This window comes from Pleurodeles waltl, chromosome 9 (assembly GCF_031143425.1).
Source record: "Pleurodeles waltl isolate 20211129_DDA chromosome 9, aPleWal1.hap1.20221129, whole genome shotgun sequence".
Classification (NCBI taxonomy): Eukaryota; Metazoa; Chordata; class Amphibia; order Caudata; family Salamandridae; genus Pleurodeles; species Pleurodeles waltl.
Window position 1 is genome coordinate 223,683,311 of NC_090448.1, and position 26,637 is coordinate 223,709,947.

At 44.0% G+C, this 26,637-nt stretch overlaps 1 protein-coding gene across 1 annotated transcript in view; it reads right to left on the reverse strand.

Annotated features, from left to right (window-relative positions):
• Positions 1-26,637, reverse strand: part of LOC138259613 (uncharacterized) — a 981,703-nt gene that overhangs the window by 132,814 nt on the left and 822,252 nt on the right. The window contains exon 5 of the mRNA XM_069207454.1: positions 8,403-8,527. Coding sequence (XP_069063555.1) covers positions 8,403-8,527 — 125 coding nt within the window. The remainder of the gene's footprint in view (positions 1-8,402; positions 8,528-26,637) is intronic.

Genomic DNA, 26,637 nt, shown 5'->3' on the forward strand with positions numbered 1-26,637 from the left:
TTTCATTTGGCAACTTTTAATGCTTCTATTGTGTTCAAGGATTGTTCACCTGAGTCAAGGATGACATTTGTTAAATTTCAGGAGTCAGTGATAGAAAGCCTTATTGTGGTGGAACAGGCAAGAGTTCCTAGAGTAGAAGTGGTGGAGGATGTGGCTAGACTGAAGGATCGGCACCTTCAAGATCACATTCCTCCCACTCTCAAAAGAGACTTGCCCACAAAGAAATGTAGAGTATGTGCCTGGAGAGCAATCCGGAGGGAGAGCCAGATGTACTGCCCCGATTGCCCTTCAAAGCCTGGGCTGTGTGTGCCCGGCTGTTTTAGAAGTTACCACACCTAAAACACCTCTGTTTTCTGTAGAAAAATGTGATGTGTCCACGTTGTGTTTTGGGGCATTTCCTGTCGCGGGCGCTAGGCGTACCCACACAAGTGAGGTGTAATTTTTATCGGGAGACTAGGGGGAAGGCTGGGTGGAAGGAAATTTGTGGCTCCTCTCAGATTCCAGAACTTTCTGTCACCAAAATGTGAGGAAAACGTGTTTTTTTAGCCAAATTTTGAGGTTTGCCAAGGATTCTGGGTAACAGAACCTGGGCAGAGCCCCACAAGTCACCCCATCTTGGATTCCCCTAGGTCTCTAGTTTTCAAAAATGCACAGGTTTGGTAGGTTTCCCTAGGTGCCGGCTGACCTAGAGGCCAAAATCTACAGGTAGGCACTTTGCAAAAAACACCTCTGTTTTCTGTAGAAAAATGTGATGTGTCCACGTTGTGTTTTGGGGCATATCCTGTTGCGGGCGCTAGGCCTACCCACACAAGTGAGGTATAATTTTTGTTGGGAGACTTGGGGGAACGCTGGGTGGAAGGAAATCTGTGGCTCCTCTCAGATTCCAGAACTTTCTGCGACCGAAATGTGAGGAAAAACTGTTTTTAGCCACATTTTGAGGTCTGCAAAGGATTCTGGGTAACAGAAACTGGTGAGAGCCCCACAAGTCACCCCATCTTGGATTCCCCTAGATCTCTAGTTTTAAAAAATGCACAGGTTTGGAAGGTTTCCCTAGGTGCCGGCTGAGCTAGAGGCCAAAATCTACAGGTAGGCACTTTGGAAAAAACACCTCTGTTTTCTGTAGAAAAATGTGATGTGTCCACGTTGTGTTTTGGGGCATTACCTGTCGTGGGCGCTAGGCCTACCCACACAAGTGAGGTATCATTTTTATCGGGAGACTTGGGGGAACGCTGGGTAGAAGGAAATTTGTGGCTACTCTCAGATTCCAGAACTTTCTGTCTCCGAAATGTGAGGAAAATGTGTTTATTTAGCCAAATTTTGAGGGTTGCAAAGGATTCTGCGTAACAGAAACTGGTGAGAGCCCCACAAGTCACCCCATCTGGGATTCCCCTAGGTCTCTAGTTTTCAAAAATGCACGGGTTTAATAGGTTTCCCTAGGTGCCGGCTGAGCTATAGGCTAAAATCTACAGGTAGGCACTTTGCAAAAAACACCTCTGGTTTCTGTAGAAAAATGTAATGTGTCCACGTTGTGTTTTGGGGCATTTCCTGTTGCGGGCACTAGGCCCACCCACACAAGTGAGGTATCATTTGTATCGGGAGACTTGGGGGAAGGCTGGGTAGAAGGAAACTTGTGGCTACTCTCAGATTCCAGAACTTTATGTCACCAAAATGTGAGGAAAACGTGTTTTTAGCCACATTTTGAGGTTTGCAAAGGATTCTGGGTAACAGAACCTGGTGAGAGCCCCACAAGCCACCCCATCTTGGATTCCCCTAGATCTCTAGTTTGAAAAAATGCACAGGTTTGGTAGGTTTCCCTAGGTGCCGGCTGAGTTAGACGCCAAAATCTACAGGTAGGCACTTTGCAAAAAACACCTCTGTTTTCTGTAGAAAAATGTGATGTGTCTACGTTGTGTTTTGGGGCATATCCTGTCGTGAGCGCTAGGCCTACCCACACAAGTGAGGTATCATTTTTGTTGGGAGACTTGGGGGAACGCTGGGTGGAAGGAAATTTGTGGCTCCTCTCAGATTCCAGAACTTTCTGTGACCGAAATGTGAGGAAAAAGTGTTTTTTTAGCCAAATTTTGAGGTGAGGGTTGCAAAGGACTCTGGGTAACAGAACCTGGTTCAAGCCCCACAAGTAAGCCCCTTCTTGGATTCCCCTAGGTCTCTAGTTTTAAAAAATGCACAGGTTTGGTAGGTTTCCCTAGTTGCCAACTGAGCTATAGGCTAAAATATACAGGTAGGCACTTTGCAAAAAACACCTCTGGTTTCTGTAGAAAAATGTAATGTGTCCATGTTGTGTTTTGGGGCATTTCCTGTCGCGGGCACTAGGCCCACCCTCACAAGTGAGGTATCATTTTTATCGGGAGACATGGGGGAACGCTGGGTAGAAGGAAATTTGTGGCTACTCTCAGATTCCAGAACTTTCTGTCACCGAAATGTGAGGAAACATGTTTTTTAGCCACATTTTGAGGTTTGCAAAGGATTCTGGGTAACAAAACCTGGTGAGAGCCCCAGTAGTCACCCCATCTTGGATTCCCCTAGATCTCTAGTTTTAAAAAATGCACAGGTTTGGTAGGTTTCCCTAGGTGCCGGCTGAGCTAGAGGCCAAAATCTACAGGTAGGCACTTTGCAAAAAACACCTCTGTTTTCTGTAGAAAAATGTGTGTGTCCACGTTGTGTTTTGGGGCATTTCCTGTTGCGGGCTCTAGGCCTACCCACACAAGTGAGGTATAATTTTTGTTGGGAGACTTGGGGGAACGCTGGGTGGAAGGAAATCTGTGGCTCCTCTCAGATTCCAGAACTTTCTGTGACCGAAATGTGAGGAAAAACTGTTTTAGCCACATTTTGAGGTCTGCAAAGGATTCTGGGTAACAGAAACTGGTGAGAGCCCCACAAGTCACCCCATCTTGGATTCCCCTAGATCTCTAGTTTTAAACAATGCACAGGTTTGGAAGGTTTCCCTAGGTGCCGGCTGAGCTAGAGGCCAAAATCTACAGGTAGGCACTTTGCAAAAAACACCTCTGTTCTCTGTAGAAAAATGTGATGTGTCCACGTTGTGTTTTGGGGCATTACCTGTCGTGGGCGCTAGGCCTACCCACACAAGTGAGGTATCATTTTTATCGGGAGACTTTGGGGAACGCTGGGTAGAAGGAAATTTGTGGCTACTCTCAGATTCCAGAACTTTCTGTCACCGAAATGTGAGGAAAATGTGTTTATTTAGCCAAATTTTGAGGGTTGCAAAGGATTCTGGGTAACAGAAACTGGTGAGAGCCCCACAAGTCACCCCATCTGGGATTCCCCTAGGTCTCTAGTTTTCAAAAATGCACAGGTTTAATAGGTTTCCCTAGGTGCCGGCTGAGCTATAGGCTAAAATCTACAGGTAGGCACTTTGCAAAAAACACCTCTGGTTTCTGTAGAAAAATGTAATGTGTCCACGTTGTGTTTTGGGGCATTTCCTGTCGCGGGCACTAGGCCCACCCACACAAGTGAGGTATCATTTGTATCGGGAGACTTGGGGGAACGCTGGGTAGAAGGAAACTTGTGGCTACTCTCAGATTCCAGAACTTTATGTCACCAAAATGTGACGAAAACGTGTTTTTAGCCACATTTTGAGGTTTGCAAAGGATTCTGGGTAACAGAACCTGGTGAGAGCCCCACAAGCCACCCCATCTTGGATTCCCCTAGATCTCTAGTTTGAAAAAATGCACAGGTTTGGTAGGTTTCCCTAGGTGCCGGCTGAGCTAGACGCCAAAATCTACAGGTAGGCACTTTGCAAAAAACATCTCTGTTTTCTGTAGAAAAATGTGATGTGTCTATGTTGTGTTTTGGGGCATATCCTGTCGTGAGCGCTAGGCCTACCCACACAAGTGAGGTATAATTTTTGTTGGGAGACTTGGGGGAACGCTGGGTGGAAGGAAATTTGTGGCTCCTCTCAGATTCCAGAACTTTCTGTGACCGAAATGTGAGGAAAAAGTGTTTTTTTAGCCAAATTTTGAGGTGAGGGTTGCAAAGGACTCTGGGTAACAGAACCTGGTTCAAGCCCCACAAGTCACCCCATCTTGGATTCCCCTAGATCTCTAGTTTTAAAAAATGCACAGGTTTGGTAGGTTTCCCTAGGTGCCGGCTGGGCTAGAGGCCAAAATCTACAGGTAGGCACTTTGCAAAAAACACCTCTGTTTTCTGTAGAAAAATGTGTGTGTCCACCTTGTGTTTTGGGGCATTTCATGTTGCGGGCTCTAGGCCTACCCACACAAGTGAGGTATCATTTTTGTTGGGAGACTTGGGGGAAAGCTGGGTGGAAGGAAATTTGTGGCTCCTCTCAGATTCCAGAACTTTCTGTCACCGAAATGTGAGGAAAACGTGTTTTTTAGCCAAATTTTGAGGTTTGCAAATGATTCTGGGTAACAGAACCTGGTGAGATCCCCACAAGTCACCCCATCTTGGATCTCCCTAGATCTCTAGTTTTAAAAAATGCACAGGTTTGGTAGGTTTCCCTAGGTGCCGGCTGACCTAGAGGCCAAAATCTGCAGGGTGGGACTTTGCAAAAAACACCTCTGTTTTCTGTAGAAAAATGTGATGTGTCCACGTTGTGTTTTGGGGCATATCCTGTTGCGGGCGCTAGGCCTACCCACACAAGTGAGGTATAATTTTTGTTGGGAGACTTGGGGGAACGCTGGGTGGAAGGAAATCTGTGGCTCCTCTCAGATTCCAGAACTTTCTGTGACCGAAATGTGAGGAAAAACTGTTTTAGCCACATTTTGAGGTCTGCAAAGGATTCTGGGTAACAGAAACTGGTGAGAGCCCCACAAGTCACCCCATCTTGGATTCCCCTAGATCTCTAGTTTTAAACAATGCACAGGTTTGGAAGGTTTCCCTAGGTGCCGGCTGAGCTAGAGGCCAAAATCTACAGGTAGGCACTTTGCAAAAAACACCTCTGTTCTCTGTAGAAAAATGTGATGTGTCCACGTTGTGTTTTGGGGCATTACCTGTCGTGGGCGCTAGGCCTACCCACACAAGTGAGGTATCATTTTTATCGGGAGACTTTGGGGAACGCTGGGTAGAAGGAAATTTGTGGCTACTCTCAGATTCCAGAACTTTCTGTCACCGAAATGTGAGGAAAATGTGTTTATTTAGCCAAATTTTGAGGGTTGCAAAGGATTCTGGGTAACAGAAACTGGTGAGAGCCCCACAAGTCACCCCATCTGGGATTCCCCTAGGTCTCTAGTTTTCAAAAATGCACGGGTTTAATAGGTTTCCCTAGGTGCCGGCTGAGCTATAGGCTAAAATCTACAGGTAGGCACTTTGCAAAAAACACCTCTGGTTTCTGTAGAAAAATGTAATGTGTCCACGTTGTGTTTTGGGGCATTTCCTGTTGCGGGCACTAGGCCCACCCACACAAGTGAGGTATCATTTGTATCGGGAGACTTGGGGGAACGCTGGGTAGTAGGAAACTTGTGGCGACTCTCAGATTCCAGAACTTTATGTCACCAAAATGTGACGAAAACGTGTTTTTAGCCACATTTTGAGGTTTGCAAAGGATTCTGGGTAACAGAACCTGGTGAGAGCCCCACAAGCCACCCCATCTTGGATTCCCCTAGATCTCTAGTTTGAAAAAATGCACAGGTTTGGTAGGTTTCCCTAGGTGCCGGCTGAGCTAGACGCCAAAATCTACAGGTAGGCACTTTGCAAAAAACATCTCTGTTTTCTGTAGAAAAATGTGATGTGTCTATGTTGTGTTTTGGGGCATATCCTGTCGTGAGCGCTAGGCCTACCCACACAAGTGAGGTATAATTTTTGTTGGGAGACTTGGGGGAACGCTGGGTGGAAGGAAATTTGTGGCTCCTCTCAGATTCCAGAACTTTCTGTGACCGAAATGTGAGGAAAAAGTGTTTTTTTAGCCAAATTTTGAGGTGAGGGTTGCAAAGGACTCTGGGTAACAGAACCTGGTTCAAGCCCCACAAGTCACCCCATCTTGGATTCCCCTAGATCTCTAGTTTTAAAAAATGCACAGGTTTGGTAGGTTTCCCTAGGTGCCGGCTGGGCTAGAGGCCAAAATCTACAGGTAGGCACTTTGCAAAAAACACCTCTGTTTTCTGTAGAAAAATGTGTGTGTCCACCTTGTGTTTTGGGGCATTTCATGTTGCGGGCTCTAGGCCTACCCACACAAGTGAGGTATCATTTTTGTTGGGAGACTTGGGGGAAAGCTGGGTGGAAGGAAATTTGTGGCTCCTCTCAGATTCCAGAACTTTCTGTCACCGAAATGTGAGGAAAACGTGTTTTTTAGCCAAATTTTGAGGTTTGCAAATGATTCTGGGTAACAGAACCTGGTGAGATCCCCACAAGTCACCCCATGTTGGATCTCCCTAGATCTCTAGTTTTAAAAAATGCACAGGTTTGGTAGGTTTCCCTAGGTGCGGCTGAGCTAGAGGCCAAAATCTACAGGTAGGCACTTTGCAAAAAACAGCTCTGTTTTCTGTAGAAAAATGTGATGTGTCCACATTGTGTTTTGAGGCATTTCCTGTCGCAGGCGGGAGGCCTACCCACACAAGTGAGGTACCATTTTTATCGGTAGACTTGGGGGAACGTAGAATATCAAAACAAGTGTTATTGCCCCTTGTCTTTCTCTACATTTTTTCCTTCCAAATATAAGAGAGTGTGTAAAAAAGACGTCTATTTGAGAAATGCCCTGTAATTCACATGCTATTATGCGCACCCCGGAATTCAGAGATGTGCAAATAACCATTGCTCCTCAACACCTTATCATTTTGGAAATACAAAGGTTTTCTTGATAGCTATTTTTCAGTCTTTATATTTCAGCAAATGAATTGCTGTATACACGGTATAGAATGAAAACCCACTGCAGGGTGCAGCTCATTTATTGGCTTTGGGTACCTAGGGTTCTTGATGAACCTACAAGCCCTATATATCCCCACAACCAGAAGAGTCCAGCAGATGTAACAATATATTGCTTTAAAAAATCTGACATTGCAGGAAAAAGTTACAGAGTGAAACGTAGAGACAAATTGCTATCCTTTTCACCTCAATTTCAATATGTTTTTATTTCAGTTGTTATTTTCTGTAGGAAACCCTTGTAGGATCTACAGAAATTACCCCATGCTGAATTCAGACTTTTGCCTACTTTTTAGAAGTGTTTGGGTTTCTGGGATCCAGCATTGGCTTCATGCCCATTTCTGTCACTGACTAGAAGGAGGCTGAAAGCACAAAAAATTGTAAAAATGGGATATGTCCCAGTAAAATGCCAAAATTGTGTTGAAATATTGGGTTTTCTGATTCAAGTCTGCCTGTTCCTGAAATCTGGGAAGCTGGTGATTTTAGCACTGCAAACCCTTTGTTGATGCCATTTTCAGGGAAAAAACCACAAGCCTTCTTCTGCTGCCCCTTTTTCCCATTTTTAAAAAAAAAACGAAATGTTCACTGTATTTTGGCTAATTTCTTGACCTCCTTCAGGGGGAAACCACAAAGTCATGGGAGCAGACTGTGGTCACAGGGATCAATAATCAACTCAATGATTTTCTGGCATTCTGCCACTTTTTAGACAACCCAACCGTAGTTAAATGTGAAGACAGAGGTCTACTTTTCCTTACAGATATCAATGTGAAGTCAATTGCTCCTTGCAGGTATCAATGTTTACATTTGTATTGGGAATGTGGGATCAGGCTCTTTGCATAGCTTCTGATTGATGCCTCTGGTACAATGCAAAGAAATGATCTGATTTCATCACAGATTCGCCCTATACACACCCTAGTGATGCAACCTGACCACTGATAAGTTCAGCCAATAGTTAGCTCTAGCACCAGAAAGAAGGTTGATTGGCAAAGGAGTCTGCATTTTAAAGAGGTAATGTTGGGAGCCAATGTTATTCTTATTGACAAGTTAAAGGATTTAGAATGATATCATATAATGTATCCTAACCACAAGTGCAGGATTGCTGAGTTTTTAGGAATGCTATCCTGCTGTTTCTGATCACAGATAAGATTTTAGTGCATAATTCCGACTTAATACTCTTGATATGCTTTTCTTATAGTTGTGTTGTCAGTGGCATTGGTGTTCAGTTGAACAGGGTAGAAGAATCCATCGTTAGTTTCGAAGATCTTGCTGTGTTGTTAGACATTCTCATATGGCGTATGGTCAAATATAAATTCAGAGAAGTCATGGAAAAGCTACATTATAGTTGAAGAGAGCATGATCACTATAAAAAGAATAATAAATACATTATGTATTGTATTTTATTTTGACCCCACAGCTTGTTCTGAATAACACATATAATACAGTGCCTTTGTGTTGTTCTGACTCATGACTGTCCTGCTGGTACACTTTATTGCTACATTTCAGATACTAAATGAATCAGTGAAGGCTGAGATGTGCTCTTTTGTACTTGCCTTGGTTGTCTTGACCTTATTGCCACTGCTGCATGACCATCCTGAATGATCTGGTAGCACTTTGCACTCCTCACCTTCCATGCAAGGATTCATTTGACACCACCACTTCTGCACAACAATGGAGGCTGAAAAGAAGAAACACAACTAAATAATTGCTCCTTTTGTGGTGATAGCTTTCGGTTTAATGAAAAAAACATTCTTGAACAGCTCAAATGGTATAGTATACTGAGGTATTAACTGAACAGAAACCCAAGCTGTTTTATTTCAGGAGCTGGTTAGTTGCTTATATAAGCTATTCATGTTGTTTAAACCAAGAGTAGCCAAGTCGCAGGATCTTAACATCAGTAAAGTATTCCCGGTTTACTGACTTTGCCACATAATTAACCATAAATCTTTGTTACCCAGAAAAGTATCTATATTGAAGAAAAGGGGTTATTCAGCGTATGGAGTTAAGCGGGCAAAACATCTTTATAATTTGCATTTCAAACCGCAAGTACTGTTTTGCAGAGCTTAATTGATCACTTGTGTAACAGTTTCATAATAAATATACAAAAAAGACCTTCTTCAGCATGTTGCTGTTTACCAGATTGCCATGGTATTTGATGGGAATCATCTGCAAGTAATGTTTCTCAAGAGTACATTACTGGGGTATTCTGAATTGTAAGAGAATTTCGGTTTTATATTCCAGGAAACACCAAAAAGACAGTGTGTGATATTGTGAAATCAGGCAAAAGTTTGCCAGCATCTTGAAAAGGTTACTTGGCCACTGTTGATTCTAGGCTGATAGATTTAAGTAATGAGTTGTTACGAGTGGGGTAAAGGAGACGTTGTACGTTGTGTGAGCATAGTTTATTGAGACTTCGTCTTGCACAAGTGAACAAGTCATGTGTTTCTCCGTTATGTTCTTCGATGAATTGCAGCCAAAACAGGCTGCGTAGTTTTTTCTCTAGTTTCTTAAGTAGATACGTCAGCTGTGTCATCAAAGTTAGTGAGAAGGGGTCACGGATCAAATGTTTTAATTTTGGTCGCCAGATGATAGCAATAGCTGAGAAAATGTGAACTGTGTGACGTCAGCTGTGTCATCAAAGTTAGTGAGTAGGGGTCACGGTTCAGATGTTTTAATTTTCTGAATACATGTTAAAACCTTACCGTCAGTGTAAAAAAAAAAAAAAAAACGTTGAATTTCATTCAGTCTTCTACCCGGAGTTGCCAATGATTGGTTTTAGAGGAAGATGTGATGTAGCCCACATTTTTCCAGCTGAGTGCCAACCTTGCTACTTGATTTTGTACTAGGGCTTAATTTCTGGCAGTGTTTCCTGATGCTCGGAAGCAACACTTTATTTCTAAACACCAAAATTTATTTATGAGAATATATCAAATTGTTAAGCTCTCGTTTACTTTTCAACTGAGTACAATAGTAGATCGTGTAACAATTCAATACAATGAAAAGAAAAATATAAAATAATGCTTACAGACCATCCCTATAGCGTGGGTTTACATGGAATAGTCTAAAATAGCACACTTACCTAACTGTGATGATGGCTAGTAGGTAAGACTAGCTTTCTTATTCAGCAGCTGTAGCAGGCGCTGTGGGTGGTGCCAGATGCAGAGGAATACTTTCAAACCTGGGACTTATATTTTAACAAATTAAGCACTATTTTGTTCTGACTGTTATCCGCCAATTAGTTTCTGAGATAGGTGCATGTAGGTCACATTGCAAATGTCCCAGCTAGCCATCATTAATGAGCTGGTAACCTTCTGTCTGTCTTCTATTTGAAGAAGTAAATGGACTCTTCTGGGCAGTGATAGGAGTAAGATTTGAAAGCAACATTTCTTGGAGAAATTAATGAACAATCATGGTAAAAAACCTTATATTCCTAACATCTGAGCTGCTGATATTGCTCTGTTACTTCTTCCACTTAGTAAAATAATTTCCTTTTGAATTCCATTGAAGTGGAGAAAGAGTTTGGAGAAGTGTATATCTGGTACAAAACGCATGTTATTTAGGCAGCGTTTTAGATCTTCTACGTGGAGGGATATGCATTGTATCCACGTGCATTGTAAGAGGTAGTGTTCAATTATTAAAGTGATTGGACACACAAGTATGTTGACAATTAATGGTGCTAGAAATGGGTCCTGGGCAATCTCATACGATAAAATTCCACACGTTGGCTCAGTGTACCGTTTTCAAACAAATTCGATTGAGTCCAGATGGATCCGCTATCTATTCTGTTTATGTTGTAATTATGTGATATGACCTATTACACCATATGTAACCCACAGTTCGAAATCAAAGTAACAAAAAGTCTTATGAATTTGTTGCAGCTGGATGCAGTGTTGGTGGGTTGTTGGTATTTCCACCACAGTCACCACCCACATACCAGGGTATTACACAACATTTTGGACAAATGACTCGGCTTGGCACTAGTGACTCCAAGGATGTTTGGGGAAAAGGCTGTGGGGATGCCCCTGGTGGTCTTCCACACTACCTCTCTGAGAAGCTTTGGACTTTTCGCTCCTTCTAGCCTGACAGAAAAGTGTGGTTAGGATTGCACTACACCCACTTTGAAGAGCCCCAGTAGGACGGACCCCAGGACAGGGTTGGCAGATTACCTTACCCATAACCCCCCAACCCCAATTGTCTGCGCTGTGTCCCTCACTCCTATGGGCTCTGACATGATTTAATCTGTCCCTTTGTTGAGTACATGTATAACCATTTTCACAATGGTGAATGCTTGAAGAGGAATCTATGAAGGTCCACAAAGTCACAAATTTCTGTATGTTCACAAACTCTCAAGGCAGAGCCCGTCTTGATCTGCACTCTTTCCACTTCTCGGGTGGGGTTTCTACCACTGTAAAATTGTACACAGTCTCGATCCATAGCGTTATGCTTCATTTTCATCCCAAACAGACAGACTCTATGCAGAATAAGGGACCATCTCTGTCACATTTGCTATTGGAATAACAAAAGTAATGGTTCGCTGATATTATGCAACCATTAATAATCCCTATGTGTTTAAGTTAAATTAGTTGGAATTGGTTCTCATTGGGTTATATTATTAAATCTTTGCACTGGTGAGAAAAAGACTAAAGCAAATCAACTGTGTATGATACAAAATTTAGTAGGCTGTGCTTCAGTCCATTTTTATGAACAGATTTGTAACATGGCAAAAACTGAGATGCAGCTGCTAAAAATTATTGCAAACGTATGTGTGACTTTTCTTGCTTATGAATAATTTCACTAGTATAATAGAGTTTTGAATATAAATTCCTGGTTTATGTAGATGATCTGTGCGAAAAAATGATTTAAGCTAGTTTTGTATTATGTTTCTATTTGTTTATTAAGAAATAGAATGCAATTGTTTTGCCTCGAATGTAGTCCGATTTGTCCTACCTTTCGCGTTCGAAAACTAGAGAAAATGTAATTATTCTATTCTTATTATGCAACCACAGCAAAACAAATAATGTAAAATACTGTTCCTTGTTTGTCCCGATTCAAAATATTGATTTTGATCAAAACCTGTTCGCTCCATTCTGCAATAGGCAAGCTTTAAAAAAAGGCCCAACAACTATTTGCTCTGCTTTTACCCCAAAGCCTCACAGATGGCCCCAGGACTCCATCAGCAAACTGTAAGAAGCCTGAATATCTGTTTTCACTTAAAACAAGGCCCGGTGATACTACAAAGACGGCATTTAAAGTGGCCACATAGACTCCATTGTATCTATGTAATAGACAGAATATTTATCATCCAGTGCAAAGCATCATTATCCTGAGAAGAAGAGGAAGAATCGTACATGGTAATTAACACGACTTAATTAGACACACAAAGGAATTGTGAGCCTGTGAAAAACGACCTGGGCACATCACCGACTAATGCAGAGGATGATATGATGACACATGAATAAGAAAGGACAGAGAAAAAAATCCAGCTATATAGTGACAAATAGTAAAGTGTTCAAAGCCACTGCAGAACAGCTGCAAAATGAATGGGAATAATGGAGCAAGGTACAAGAAGAAGAGGAGAAATCAATTGGAGAGAGGAGATGGATAAATGAAAGCATCACTCCAAGGGTGCATGGAAGAATACAATGAGCCGTGGAAATTGCGAAGAAGATATATGAAAACATCAAGCTAGGATGGCATGATCTTGGTCACGGTTAATGCGACATGGGGTGAGATGAAAATGGGAAAGTACCTATCATAAGGTGGAACGATGCAGTTCCAGATTAAACGTGAAGTAAGAGAATTACACATTAGAAATGATAGTCATTTTGCAGACATGATGATAATAATATGTCGTATTTCAGGGGTGTATAAGGGTATTTTACACATAGTAAAGAAAATCGAATTATTTGTATCAGACAATTGCGCAATACAAAAATGTTCTATTTTGATTTACTACTATATGGTCCACATTTATCAGATTAGAGAATGGGAAGATGCTGAGACAAGCTTCGTCCCCCCACAATCTACATGCTATTATAGTTTATTTTAAGCCAGTGTTTTGAAAATCATGTACTCCTAAAAAAGAATGAAGTTTAATAACTCTCAGAATATGCTAGAACTATGTGTGATGGTTTTGGGAAAAATAGGTGTGTTGCATCCAGTAGAGCAACAAGTGCATCTGCACAAGGATTAAGGCATGAGAGTGGCACACTACCCTCCAATGTTGTTGTCTTTTATAACCAAGCCAGTATGTAGGGGTCACATTGTCTTCGCTTGAACAAGGACCCCAGAGTCCTTTTTACGCCACTGGAAAACAACAGTGTTGGATTTTTTTGATGCCTAGGGATACAACTCCAGCTAATCATGACAATGGACCTTGTTTCTGCCACTTCAGGTTATAGAATGAGGAGGGTTCCCCAAAATATTCCCTATTCTCCTTGATACAGGTATATATATATATATATATGTCTAGTGTCATCAGTATGTACACACATTTTCAACGGAGCAGCTTTGAGTTTTCATTGTGTTTAAAAAGTGCCTACCATACTGTACAGATCGCCACTGGCAGGGTTGTGTTTAACAAATAAACATACAAAGTTGTAATAGTTTTAACAGTATGCTCTTGTGCCTTCTTACCCCATAAGTGGGCTCATGGTCACAGGGTAAGACCTATTTCCCTATGAGCAATCAGTCCTGAGCATCAGTGTGAGCAGAACAGAGGACCCCGTGAGCAATACCCTTTTCCAATTACAAAAAAAGTATTCCAACTGCTGTTTTATCAGTCCAGGAGACTCATTGCAAATGTCACCACAGCCTTCCTCAAAGGGCTATTGTCATAGGGAATATGTTAAAAGCTCTGTGCGCATATTAGATGTCGCTGCTTGGTTTATGATGGAGGAATTGCTGTGGTGGACATTCACCTCTATTACTGGGCATCGCTCCTGCTGATCACAAAGTACTGGCTGACGGGAAACTGGGATGATCCTCATACTGGCTGGAGATCAGAGATCTGGGTCTTGATGGGTTGATGCACTGCTTGTATGGCCTACAAATCTCTCTCAGGATCTGTGAAGTCACTAGGGTGATATTCTTGAATTTGAGAGGGGCTTTTCATTTCACGGGCTGGGACAGATGGCTAACCGTAGAGACCCTCCATTTGGAAGGGTCGCTGGTTGGAACACCTATCCGGTTTGGAGGGGTATCATAAATGGGACCTAATATGGATTACGACACTGGCCGATGTATGACATGGGTCTACTATATACTCCTTTACTGACCTTCAGACCTGGTTCTCACCCTCTCAAGCTCAATTTCACAATTATTTACAGATGCATCACACTCTTGGTTGCTATAATATACACCTTCAGGACCTCTTGCAATTTAACCCTCTTGAAGCTAAGTTATTGATGGGGGGATTGGGGTGTAGGGGTACATCCCAACTATATCATGCCCTTGTGAATAACGCCCAGGAGGCACTAGAGCTGCTTCACCAGAAACTGGAGGGATGGATTGGGGAGCTGCGGGAAGCATGCATGGTTTTCCAAGAGCTTGCGATTACCTACTTACACTAGACCTACATGACCCTCTACTTCCTGAGTTCTGCAGCTATGCTTTCAGACCCTGGTTGTACATATTGTCATTCTCCTACAGTCGACTTATTTAATATGGCATGGCAGTGCCGGAGGATCACCCAATATTGGTACCGGATCAATGGCACCCTCCCAGCCATCCTAGATATTCCACTCCATCTAACTCTGAAGATGCTGCTGTGTGTGATGGATGATCATAGGGGGTTCTTGAAATAATAGGGCTTTGGTGGAACTAGTGACTCTGGTGGCCAAGAGGGACACAATCCTAGCAATACTCTGACCTTCCAAAGTTAAAACAGTGGCGAGCTGGAATGGATTGGTGTGCTAAGGAGGAGGAACTGATTTACATAGCTTTCGGTTGTCCTAAAAAATTGTAAAAAACCTAGGATAAATGGTGGGGGTACTATAGATTATCTGCAACAGTCGATGAATGGAACCTGAACTGTGGGGAGTGGGTTTGGGGAGGTAACGAGGACTAAGACTGCATAAGAGAAGCCCTTACTTTTCTTAATTTGTACTGCATGGTCTTATACTTTTGTTGTGTCTTTATTGCAAAAAATAAATAAAACCTGTTTATCAAAAATTGGTGATGCAAAAGAAAACACTCCTTAAGGGTGAGCTGCAGTCTCATAATGGAACACATATAGGGGGTCATTTTGACCTCTGCAGTCTTTTTTAAAGACCGCAGAGGGACCGTAGTGCGGAAGACCGCCAGTGCAGGCGGTTTGCCGCTCGGCCTATTATGATAGTTGGCAGCTCTCCGTCCTTTTTCGGATGGAGAGCCGCCAACAGCCATACTGGCGGGAGGCAGGGAAGTGGAGGTGGCTCCACCTCCACCACCACGCCAACAGAACTCCGCCCAGCGAATCACGTCCTGTGATTCGCCGTGGCGGTGTTCTGTTGACGGTGTGGTGTCGGCGGAGCTGCCACCATGGCTCCCGTCCCCTCCCGGAGGATGGACGGAACAGGTAAGTCGATCGTCCTTTAGGGGAGGGGGTGTTGTGTGTGTGCATGGGGGTGTGCGTCTTAGTGTGTATAGGGGGTGTGTGAGTGCGTGTATGCTAGTGGGGGTGATGCGTGTTTGGGAATGAGTGCGTGTATGTCTGTGGGTATGTCTGTATGGATGTGTGCGTGTATGTTTGAATGTGGGTGTGCATGTCTGAGTGTGTGTGTGGATGTTGGCATGTATGTCGGGGTGTGTGCGTGTGTGTGTTGGTGGTGCCTGCATGCGTGTCGGGTGTGTGTGAGTTATGTGATGTTGGGGGTCGGGGTGGGGAGGGGGTCCCTGCCACCTTTGGGGGGTGGCAGGGGTGGTGGGGGGTGTAGGGGAGGGAGTCAGGGTGGGGGTCGGGGTGGGGGAGACCCCTATCAGTGCCAAGGAAGGAATTCCCTGGCACTGATTGTGCTTACCATCATGGATTTCATGGCGGTTCAAACCGCTGGAAATCCACGGCGGTAAGCCGGGTCCAAATACCGCCGGCGGTATTGTGACGAGCACCGGGCTGGAGACCCAGGTCTCCAGCCCGGCGGGCGGAATGGAGAACCGGCTGATGACCATGGCGGTAACCACCATGGTCATAATCCCACAAGGTAAGACCGCCAGCCTGTTGGCGGTCTTACCGCTGGTTCTCCGCCTTCCACCAGGGTCCTAATGACCCCCTCAGTGCCTTGTATCTCACCCCACTTACCCATGGATATAGATGAACTTATCAGACTTAATGGGTATGCAGCATTCAAGATTTTTGGGATATTATGAGCAGGGTATCATCTGCCTAATGGTGTCATTACTCTTCGTGGGCTCCTTAAATATCCTTCTCTCAGTATCTTTGCCTTCCCTAGCTGTGGGTGGAGCCACCAACCAAGTGAAATGAGAGTAGTCTTTTATAAGGGCTCAATGCAGGCTTATGAGTCACAGCAAGAGAATAATCTACTCCGTTCTCTGGGAAGTAATATGAAGGATAATCTACTTGTGGTGCCAAACCTAGGACATCTAGACGTGTCAAGCACGCTCCTACGACTGAGGAAAGCACCTATTAAACAGAAAAGCCAAGGGAACAGACTCAGTGGGTAACCCAACCACTGGGGCGTTGAGCCAAATGGCAACATAACACGCTGCGGACACCGCACGCTACACTTGTCTACACCGGTTCTCACAGGTTTTGATTCCAGGCTTATCAGGGTCTCCTATACCTTTCACACCATACATGCCCATTACCCTACTCACCTGTTGCTGCATGGGCAGCCATATTACTTACAGATCTACGTATTTGAATAGATCCATTTCATTTCCTATAGCCCACTTAGCTGATCACCGGGCACCCACTTTACTTACCATTCTGGCCGGACGGCCCAGCCTTGATGAAGTCACCTGTGTGAGAAACACGTGTTGGCTGTATCTTGATGATGGCACTATGATTTCTAGCACCTACAAATAAAGATACCATCTACAACCAAGCCTTAAGACTTTTTTCAACCTCTTACTTCCTTCAACCGACAACACACTATCAGGGATCTTCTATCCTTGCCACACTGTTGGACTATTTATTCTGTGTGCTGTGGCCATCTTGACCCAAATGGCAACATGCATGCTTTCCTGCTTATTGCTTTCTTTCCCTCTCCTCACGGTCAGGATTTCTACATTGCGTGTGACTATTTCAATCTCGGGAATTGGAAATAGAGTAAACAAACAACCCAAACATGTTGCACACAAACCACTTGGGAGGAGCATTCTCAGATAGGGCTTTCCCACTTGTGTGCAGCTTTTCTGATGCAGAGCACGTTTCACTTGATATGTAAGGCCCAGCCCAATCATAACCATTGATTAACCTTTTTTTCCTTTAGAATACCTGTCAGTTATTCCGCCCCTTCTGGGTGGTTTCCAGTGTTGCCATCTACGAAGATAAACAGCAAATTACACAGTTTGCATGTAACATTCTAATGCCTCATAGGCTCTCATTATTCTAATGAGGCTGCTGGGTTTCAAGCGGCAGAATCACCTGCGGTGTGGGAGACTGAGTCTGACCTACTGCGGGTGACACCTGTCACTCTAATCTGGGTTTTGCTCCGGCTAACTAGGAGTGCTTCATCTCTACCCAAGGGCAGGGATGATTGGGCAACCGAGTGCATGACATAAATGGTTTCTCAGGGAAGCCGTGGTCACTCAGGGCACATCCGTTTCTCTCAGTTACATCAGTCTCATATACATAATGACAAAGCAGAGGCAGTATATGTTTCAGTCAGATTTTAATGAAGCGACTGCATCTTATTTAGCAAAGCGTGAGCTGCAATAACCACGATGACCCAACACAACAGGATTAGAATTGTGATGAAGAGAGTAAAGCATAAAAATAGCGCTACCATTTTGTCACTAGAATCAATAGACTAATTCCTACTTAGACTCATCCCCCACACCTATCTTTCAATAGCCTTGCAAGAAGCACAGAGTGAGCAAGAATGTCCTGTTTAAGAACAGAGTGCTGGCCTTGGCAAAAAGAGTCAGACAGAAGAAAATAAAACAAGACCGTAAAAGTCACTATTGTAAAAATAATAAAACAGAGTTGAATAAAACATATCTGGGTGAAAGTGAACAGCAGCAGGCCTAGTATGCTAAAATAACGTGCATGAAGCTTACTACTAAAATGGCTACACAACAGCCTCCCCCTATTTGTTGAAGGTGGTTCAAAGCCTAAATATACATAAAAGCTACTAAAACTTGCTTTAAGATACATGACAAGTTAAAAGGACGCATGAGCACATAAAAGGACAGTTTAAAACTGTTAACACGTGGCATAAAATACCGAATTTCAAAAGTCAAAGTTATTTTTAGAATTCCCAATCGATCCCGGGACAATAGAGGACAGGAAATCTTCCACTTCGGCAGGTGTTAAAGTTGGGAAGGCATTGCCGAGAAGGACAAAGGAGCATTCGTGTTCCATAGCGTGAGCCTCAGCCAAGGTGGCATTCCATGGTGTGCCCATTGATGAGTTAAGAGCCACAAGCTCTGGGGGGGACAACTCATACGTAGCTTCCCGTAGTAAATGCACCCTCAACGCGCATGTCTGGTAATGAGCCCTCAGCGAAAACATCAACAGATCAGTGTCCAATGAAAGCAAGCGCTGCATAGAAAGACAAACTTCCAGTGCATGTTCAAAAGCGCACCAGAGGCACCAAAACACGGGCGGCACACAATGTAAAATCAGTCTGAATGACAGAGACCAGTTACACTCCAATTGCTCCAGGAGTGCTGCTCCAAAATACTGCATCATGAGTTCATGACACAGCTGCACTGATGGGAGTGCTTTCATTCCTCCTTGTTGCAGCAGGACAGCCATTGCACATGAAAAATAGCAACAGCAAAACACCAGCTAATAAAGCCAAAGTTATTGGAAATCCCCCAAAAATACTAGAGAAAATTGAGTGGATGACTGATGGTATTAGACAGAATATGGAGGAGAAGGTGTGAATGAAACCAGAACCAACAGCCTTAAAGAAGTTTGCGATTCCAGTAGTACTGGATGCATTAAATATACACCCCATGAGTTCACCAAAGTGTCTCGGAAAGTTGGTACTTGAAAGGAACTGTATCTCTGCTGACAACCTTGCCACCTGGAGTGCGTAGGTCTTGCATGCAGAAGTAAGAGCCACATGTTTTTGAAACAATAGAGCCTTGATTCTGGTCAACTTGACAAAATTCACATTAGAAGTAGCAATATGAGGCCAAATGTCAGCTACCTCTTTCACTTTAGTGGGAGGAAAAAGTGCGTTCCCGCAGCATGTAACGATCTTAGAGACCAAAACAACAAACTATTCTGGCTAGCATCCCACAACAGTCTTCACCATTGAGGAGGACATAGCTGCCATTCGATAGCACCTGGAACGTAGGTCTAATCAAGGGGACTGGAACTCCATTCAAATAATGAGGCAAATTCGCTGCAGACGCGTTACACGCCCCATGCAGGGACAGCTGTTTACAAACCATTGAATGGATGACAGATGTCTCGCATTCACTACCGCCTAGAAAGACTTCTTTCATGCCACTGAGACATTTGTACGAGAAGGGAAGCTCCCACACCTCATGGAAGTAACTATCTCCCAGCCTTTCATATCTGCCCACCGGGATGTGTTTTAAACAGGTGGTGAATTGTAGTGTGGAAATAGGCAGATTAATGACCCCGTGTATTAACCATTCAGCAGATGGTATTTCAGCAACAGTAAAAGGCAACTTTTCTAATTTCCTGATGTTTAACATGATGTAAGTCTCTACTTTCTTAGCCATTAGTTGTTGTTGTTGCGTTAAATTAAAGGAAGAAAATATTTTCCTCGTGCTGACATGTTGCCAGGGAACGCGACCCGCCTTCAATGTTTGAAGTGTCCTACCCAACTGCATAATGGACCTTAGTTGACTCTGTCCATGATGTAAGGAAGACATATCAGTTTGTATAATGTCAATTGCAGAAGAAACAATATTGTTTAAAATGTATATCCAGTCGGACAGGGTATTAATCCCATTATCTACAACAGCTATTGTCTTTTTTAAATTTTCCTGGTCTATTTACCTTAACCGGGCAGCAGCTTTTTGTTGTGAAAGCTTCCAAATTTTATTGTACACTTCATGTAGGAATCGTTTTTTATGTTGTTTTCTAGGGCCTAACAGGAAATCCTGTAAGTTGTGTTATTAGACAGGAGACTGAGGTGTTCTCTAACCACATCTAGTGAGGAAGTTTTTAACCATTGTTGGCATAATTTCCCTACACTGTATGTTGTAACTATACCTGCATGTTTGGATGATATATAGCGAGGGTCTTGCCTACTTGTTCTAAAACCCCCTGAGAAGTTAATACAATGTTTGTGACACCCATCGGTATCCATTGGCCACAATAACCACCCACCAGGACGTGTCAGTGAAACGTTAAATGTACCATTCTGGACCCATTCATCAAGCTGATCTTCAGTTGCATTTATATATTTTTGCCATTTATAAAACTTGGCAGGGGCAGGTATACTGGGTGTGTTTAATTCCTTGATCTTCGCTAAGCCTAAGCAACTCGTTTGTTGCATAGTTTCATTTAAAAATATAATTTGAATAGGTATCAGGCATGCTCTAAACAAAGCTTCCTTCCCCCTTATTTGCCAATGTCTAGTTCCCCACACACTTTTCAAGTCAATCTACTTCAGCTAATATCCATAGCCTTCTATAGTCAACCGGGAAACAAAGGAATCCGAATAAATACATTTTGTGTTTGTTAATAATAAGCATATGTTTTCTGTAGGTGGCAATTTATAATATTAGGACTCAGCATTTTTAACATAATTCCCAGAAAAATATGTAAACTTTTCAGCATACGTTTTAGAACTCCCTTAAGGGGGAGTCAGACAATGTTCCTATTAAGTATAATTGAAAACAGTCTTGGGGATGCTTGCTCTATGTATGAAATGGTGTCCACAATAATTATAGCAAAACATATCACCATAATTCTCTTTAGATTGATAAACATCTTCGTTTTCAAAAACAGTATAATACTGTAATTAAGTCATCATAGAATCACCTGTTTTCACATCACAATAATCAGAAACAATGCCTGGTACTATTATATCATTCATTGAAAGTTTGAACACATATGGTATTTGAATGACCTCCGTAGGGCCCTATGTATCAAATATTACTTTATCCCAAACAATCCCATCAGGAATTGGAATAGCAGAAATGTTCACAAAGGACAAGTCTCTGTGAACCTTGTGCGAAGAGAATTGTGGTTTTAAGACTTCATCCACCAGTTTAACTGTTGATCTTTCAGGAAGGAAATGACCATGTATTAATAAAAAGAAAGTGATGACAAACTCAAACCAAAGCAGGAATGCTAGAATAGTCAAAGAAAGCCTAGTTCCATGGAAGAACAAAATAAGTTACTTTAAGCCAGTTTATCATCTTACGTGTTTTTGACAGTTCTGGAGTCGAAGATGCGAATGAGTCTGAGATGTCATCATGGATGTCGGCAAAATATCCAGAGGCAGTTTATGCCAAAACTGGAGCCGTGTTCATTGGTGGAGTTGGTGTTTGCTGTGGTGGCACAGAGTAAATAGCACCATCCGTCTGTGTTGAAGTAGTATCAAATTGATAATTTATTTCTGTATTACTTGTTGTTAGTGGAACCAGTGCTAAATCATTTTCCACCCTCCCCAAGCTCGGAGAGGTATCAATGTTGCTGCTTACAACTTGTAGAGGAACTTCTTGACCAGTAGTGAGAGGAATTCAGGAACTACTGGCTGTTCCTTTTTGTCGGCTGTGCAGGATCGGCCACATGGTGCAGTTAGACATTGTCGATGGAGACAAAGTGATTTTCTTTGGCACCTGCCAACGGTGGTAGAATGACAGTTCTGGTACTGTGAATTCCCAAGACTGGGATTGGTGCACGATACGAAGGACCAAATTCCTTTTTCACAGCAACCTTTTCATGTACTAGATCTCGCACTCTAGCAATCCAGCTGGTAGGCATTACAGGTACATCCTTAATTCGCGTGGAGGCAGCACTGGCAGAAGAGTTGTCGTCACGGAACTGTTGTAATTCCTGTAAGACAGTGACACATTCATTTATGCCAAAAGGTGTTTCTGCCGCATCCACGGCAGGACCCTCAAGATCTGGAATGTACATTTGAGTTCCAAACAGGCACTCATATGAAGTACGACCCCCCCAGGGACATTCTAGGCAGATTATTAAGTGCTCTCTGGACTCCATACAGGTGATTAAGCCAGTTACGACCCATACCTAAGACTCTGGCTGTTAAGGATTGTTTTAAATCACTGTTTAATCGCTCCACAACACTATTTCCCTCTGCATAAAATGGAGATGAGTACTGGAGTTGGACCCCCAATAAAGCCATGGCGTCCCTGAAAGCCCTTAAAGCGAAAGCAGGGCCCTGGTCCGAATGGAAAGCTGCAACTGCATATGTACTGATAAAGACTCGCAAATCTTTAATAACAGTCCGAGTGTCAGCCAAGCGTTATGGCCACACCCATATAAATCTGGAGCAGGAGTCACCAGCGACTAGAATGTATTTGTATGCACTATCCGGTGTTAGGGGACTGCAATGGTCCAAGTACACACATTGTAGCGGTTTGTTGGAAATTAGGAGGGATGTCTGCGGTGGGCGCTTAGCGGTGGAAACTTTAATTTGTTGGCAGATGTCACAACAAAGGACATACTGTTTGGTCTCCTTGTAGAGGCCTGGCCACCAATAGCGAGCTTGTAAGATAGATAGAGTAGCCGCCACTCCAGCATGGGCAGATGCCGCCCCTTCATGCACTGCTCTAATCAACTTTGGTCTTATGTCTTTGTTGGGAATATCTCTCACATCTTAACCTCAGCGTTCAGGTGGCCTCCCATACGGTAGGAATATTTAGCAGGAAATGTTTTGGGATAGGGCATACCATCAGCCATAGCTTTCATGTCAGCCCATATGTCTGCATCTGGTTTCATACTGAAATGTGTTGCAGCAGCGACAGCAGCAGTAGCTATTGCTGACTTTGCGGCTTCATCCGCCAGTGTATTTCCAGCCACGTGTATTTCAACACGCTGGTGTCCAAGTGTGTGTACAACATGGTCATTTGGTAGAGTTTCCTTCAGATCCACTACTTTCCCCCACAGAAGTCTGAGTTTAATGTTGTTGCCTTCAGTAATGCAGATATTCATGGAAGGACTGGACACAATAGTACGAATCACAAACAATCAGAGTTGGCTGTGCAGGATCTGTATGTTCCAGTGCCATCAACAGAGCTTATAACTCTGCCAATTGCGCTGTGCAATCCCCTAGGGTTTGTGTAAATGTATGTAGGGGACAAAATTTATTGTCCTCCATATAGCTGCTTACGACTGCGCAAGCAGCGGAATATTGGTGCTTTGTGCCAATTGCAGGTTGTGCAAAGCCATCCGTGTACTTGACTCTATGATATTGTTCAATAGGCAATGTGTTTTCTGGAACTGGGTATTCTAGTTCGTACTGCAAAAATTCCAGAATTTGTAACTTTGGGTCAAAAATGTAGTCAACATCAGTGGCTGTCAAAGACGTGGCCTATTGTATCCAGCGTGGATGTAATGCTTTTGTGTTTGGACCGCTGGCTCTTGTGACAGCCTCTAGGGCTGGAATCGGGGAAACAACAATTATGCGTTTGCCCTGGGCTAGAGGTCTTTCTTTAATGACAGCCATCTGCACAGCAGTGAGAATTTTCTCAGTGGGAGCAAAGCGTTGTTCAGCTGCTGATTACAAGTGTGATTTGTATGCAATCAGGACGGTCTTACCCTCATTAAATATCACACAGGTGAAACCGATGGCACTTACTCTGATGACCAAGTGTGTTTTGTTGTCCCTTGTGTTTAAATGTTGTGCTGTAAGCATGTCTGTCTGCAGGTCTTGGAGAATGTGTGTGTGTTCAATTGTCCAAAATTTACTTGAAAAATCAGGACGTATTAAGTCATATAAAGGTTTTATGCGTGAAGCATAATCTGGAATGTAAGTTCTGCCAAACTTTAGGGAACCCAATAGAGATTGGATTTTTTTAATCATGTTCGGAGGTTGTAATTGTGTGCATGTTTCTAAGAATTGTGGCACTAGGCTCTTTCCTTCACTCAATAGCCCATATCCCAGAAACAGGACGCTGAGGAAGGCTATTTTTGTTTTTTTTAAATTGAATTTGTAGCCAAATTCAGCAAATCCCACAACAATGCGGGCTACCCATCTTAAATATTGTAGTAATTCATTATCCGTAAGATAGGTACCACCTACAAAGGACAATGCTTCAGGATCAATGTTGTGTAAAATTGCAGTCACATGAGCTGCGAACAGTCCTGGACTGTTCTTGTACCCCTGAGGTAAACAACAGAATTTTTTCGGAGAACCTAGTGAGCTGAAACTTGTTAAGCCTCTACTCTCAGGTGCTATATTCTGGCAGAAGAAACCATTGGAAATATCCAATGTTGTTTTGTATTTTTTTCGCACTATATTGTTCATCAGTGCCGGGTTTTGGTTGGGCAGATTTCTCTTCCTTTTTAACCAAAACCTCTGATGAGCGTTGTGATTCCTGTCTCCATTTCAAGTACTCTGTTCTTCGCTCTTATCGCCCACCTGTCTCACTGCATTTTTCCGATGAGTCCTGAAATGAATGAGATTGGCGTGTATCAATATATTGATATCTATCAGGTGTTTTTATATTATCTCTATTTCGGAGATTATGGGGGTCATTACAACCCTGGCGGACGGTTTTAAAGTGGCGGTAAGACCGCCAACAGGCCGGTGGTAAAAAAATGGGAATTATGACGGTGGCGGAAACCGCCAACAAAGACAGCCACTTTAACACTCCGACCGCCACAGCTCTACAGACAAACAGCGCGGCGGTCACCGCCAACAGACAGGCGGGAGACAAAGTACCACCCACAGTATCACAACCTACCAATCCGCCACCTTTTCTAGGGCGGATTCACCACGGATAAAAACACGGCGGAAACAGCAATTTCAAAGGGAAAACGCTCACCTCTACACACTCCACGAGGAAGGAGGGCACCATGGAGCCTGAACGCCATATTCTTCCTGCACTAGTCTTCCTGCTCCTATACGACGATCAGCAACGCCGGCGGCGAAGACAACGGTGAGTACTGCACCTACGACATAGGGGAGGAGGAGGCAAAAGACAGGGACACACACATGCAACACCCCCCACCCCCACCCCGACCCTCACCCACTACAACACACACACCAATGCATATCCAAACATTACAGTAACAACCTCCAAGCCCCCGGAAGAATGCAAAGACAAAAGGAAATGAGTGTAACCATTGTAATATATCAAAATACAATAACCAAATATATACATATATATATATACATACCCATTAAACAAAATATACACCACGATTAGTAGTGCAGGTAATGCACAAGTCATTGTCCGTGGACCACTGGGCCCAAAATGCATGGGCGAGGCCCACACTAGATACCTGATTAAAACGGAGAGAACACTGCTGGGGCATCAGATAGAAATATAACAGGCACCTCAGGGGGAAGGGAGGGGGGGGCACCTCAGCCGGATGAGTGCACCACGCCAGATCCACGAGGGGGCTCCATGCCCATTGATGTATCCTGGGGAGTGCAAAGCCACAGTCTCTCAAGTCTCTACAGTGGATGGGTTGTCCACTGTACCATCCTTGGGAGTGCAAAGCCACAGTCTCTCAAGTCTCTACAGTGGGTGGCTTGCCCACTGTACCATCCTGGGGAGTGCAAAGCCACAGTCTCTCAAGACTCTACAGTGGGTGGGTTGCCCACTGTACCATCCTGGGGAGTGCAAAGCCACAGTCTCTCAAGTGGATAACAGTCTCCACTGGTTCTGGAGGGGGACTGGTGCCCAGAGTTCTTCATCCTGTGCAGGACAGACGGAGTGGATGCATGTCTCCACTGTTTCTGGAGGGGGACTGGTGCCCAGAGTGCTTCATCCTGTCAATGACAGACGGAGTGGATGCATGTCTCCACTGGTTCTGGAGGGGGACTGGTGCCCAGAGTGCTTCATCCTGTGCAGGACAGACGGAGTGGATGCATGTCTCCACTGGTTTTGGAGGGGGACTGGTGCCCAGAGTGCTTCATCTTGTCAAGGACAGACGGAGTGGATGCATGTCTCCACTGGTTCTGGAGGGGGACTGGTGCCCAGAGTGCTTCATCCTGTCAAGGACAGACGGAGTGGATGCATGTCTACACTGGTTCTGGAGAGGGACTGGTGCCCACAGTGCTTCATCATGTCAAGGACAGATGGAGTGGATACATGTCTTCACTGGTTCTGGAGGGGGACTGGTGCCCAGAGTGCTTCATCCTGTCAAGGACAGACGGAGTGGATGCATGTCTCCACTGGTTCTGGAGGGGGACTGGTGCCCAGAGTGCATCACTGCCCCTGCCGCTCATGGGCTAGCGGTGCTTGACTTGGCGGTCCTTGCCCTCGGCGGTGCTTGACTTGGCGGTGCTTGCCCTGTTCAGCGGTGCTTCACTTGGCGGTGCTTGCCCTGTTCAGCGGTACTTTTCCTGTTCAGCGGAGCTTGCCATGGCGGTCTTTGCCCTGTTCAGCGGTGCTTGAGTTTGCAGTTTCTGACCTGTTCAGCGGTGCTTGCCCTGTTCAGCGGAGCTTGCAATGGCGGTCCTTCATTGCCCAGCTGGGCTGGGGCTGGCGGTC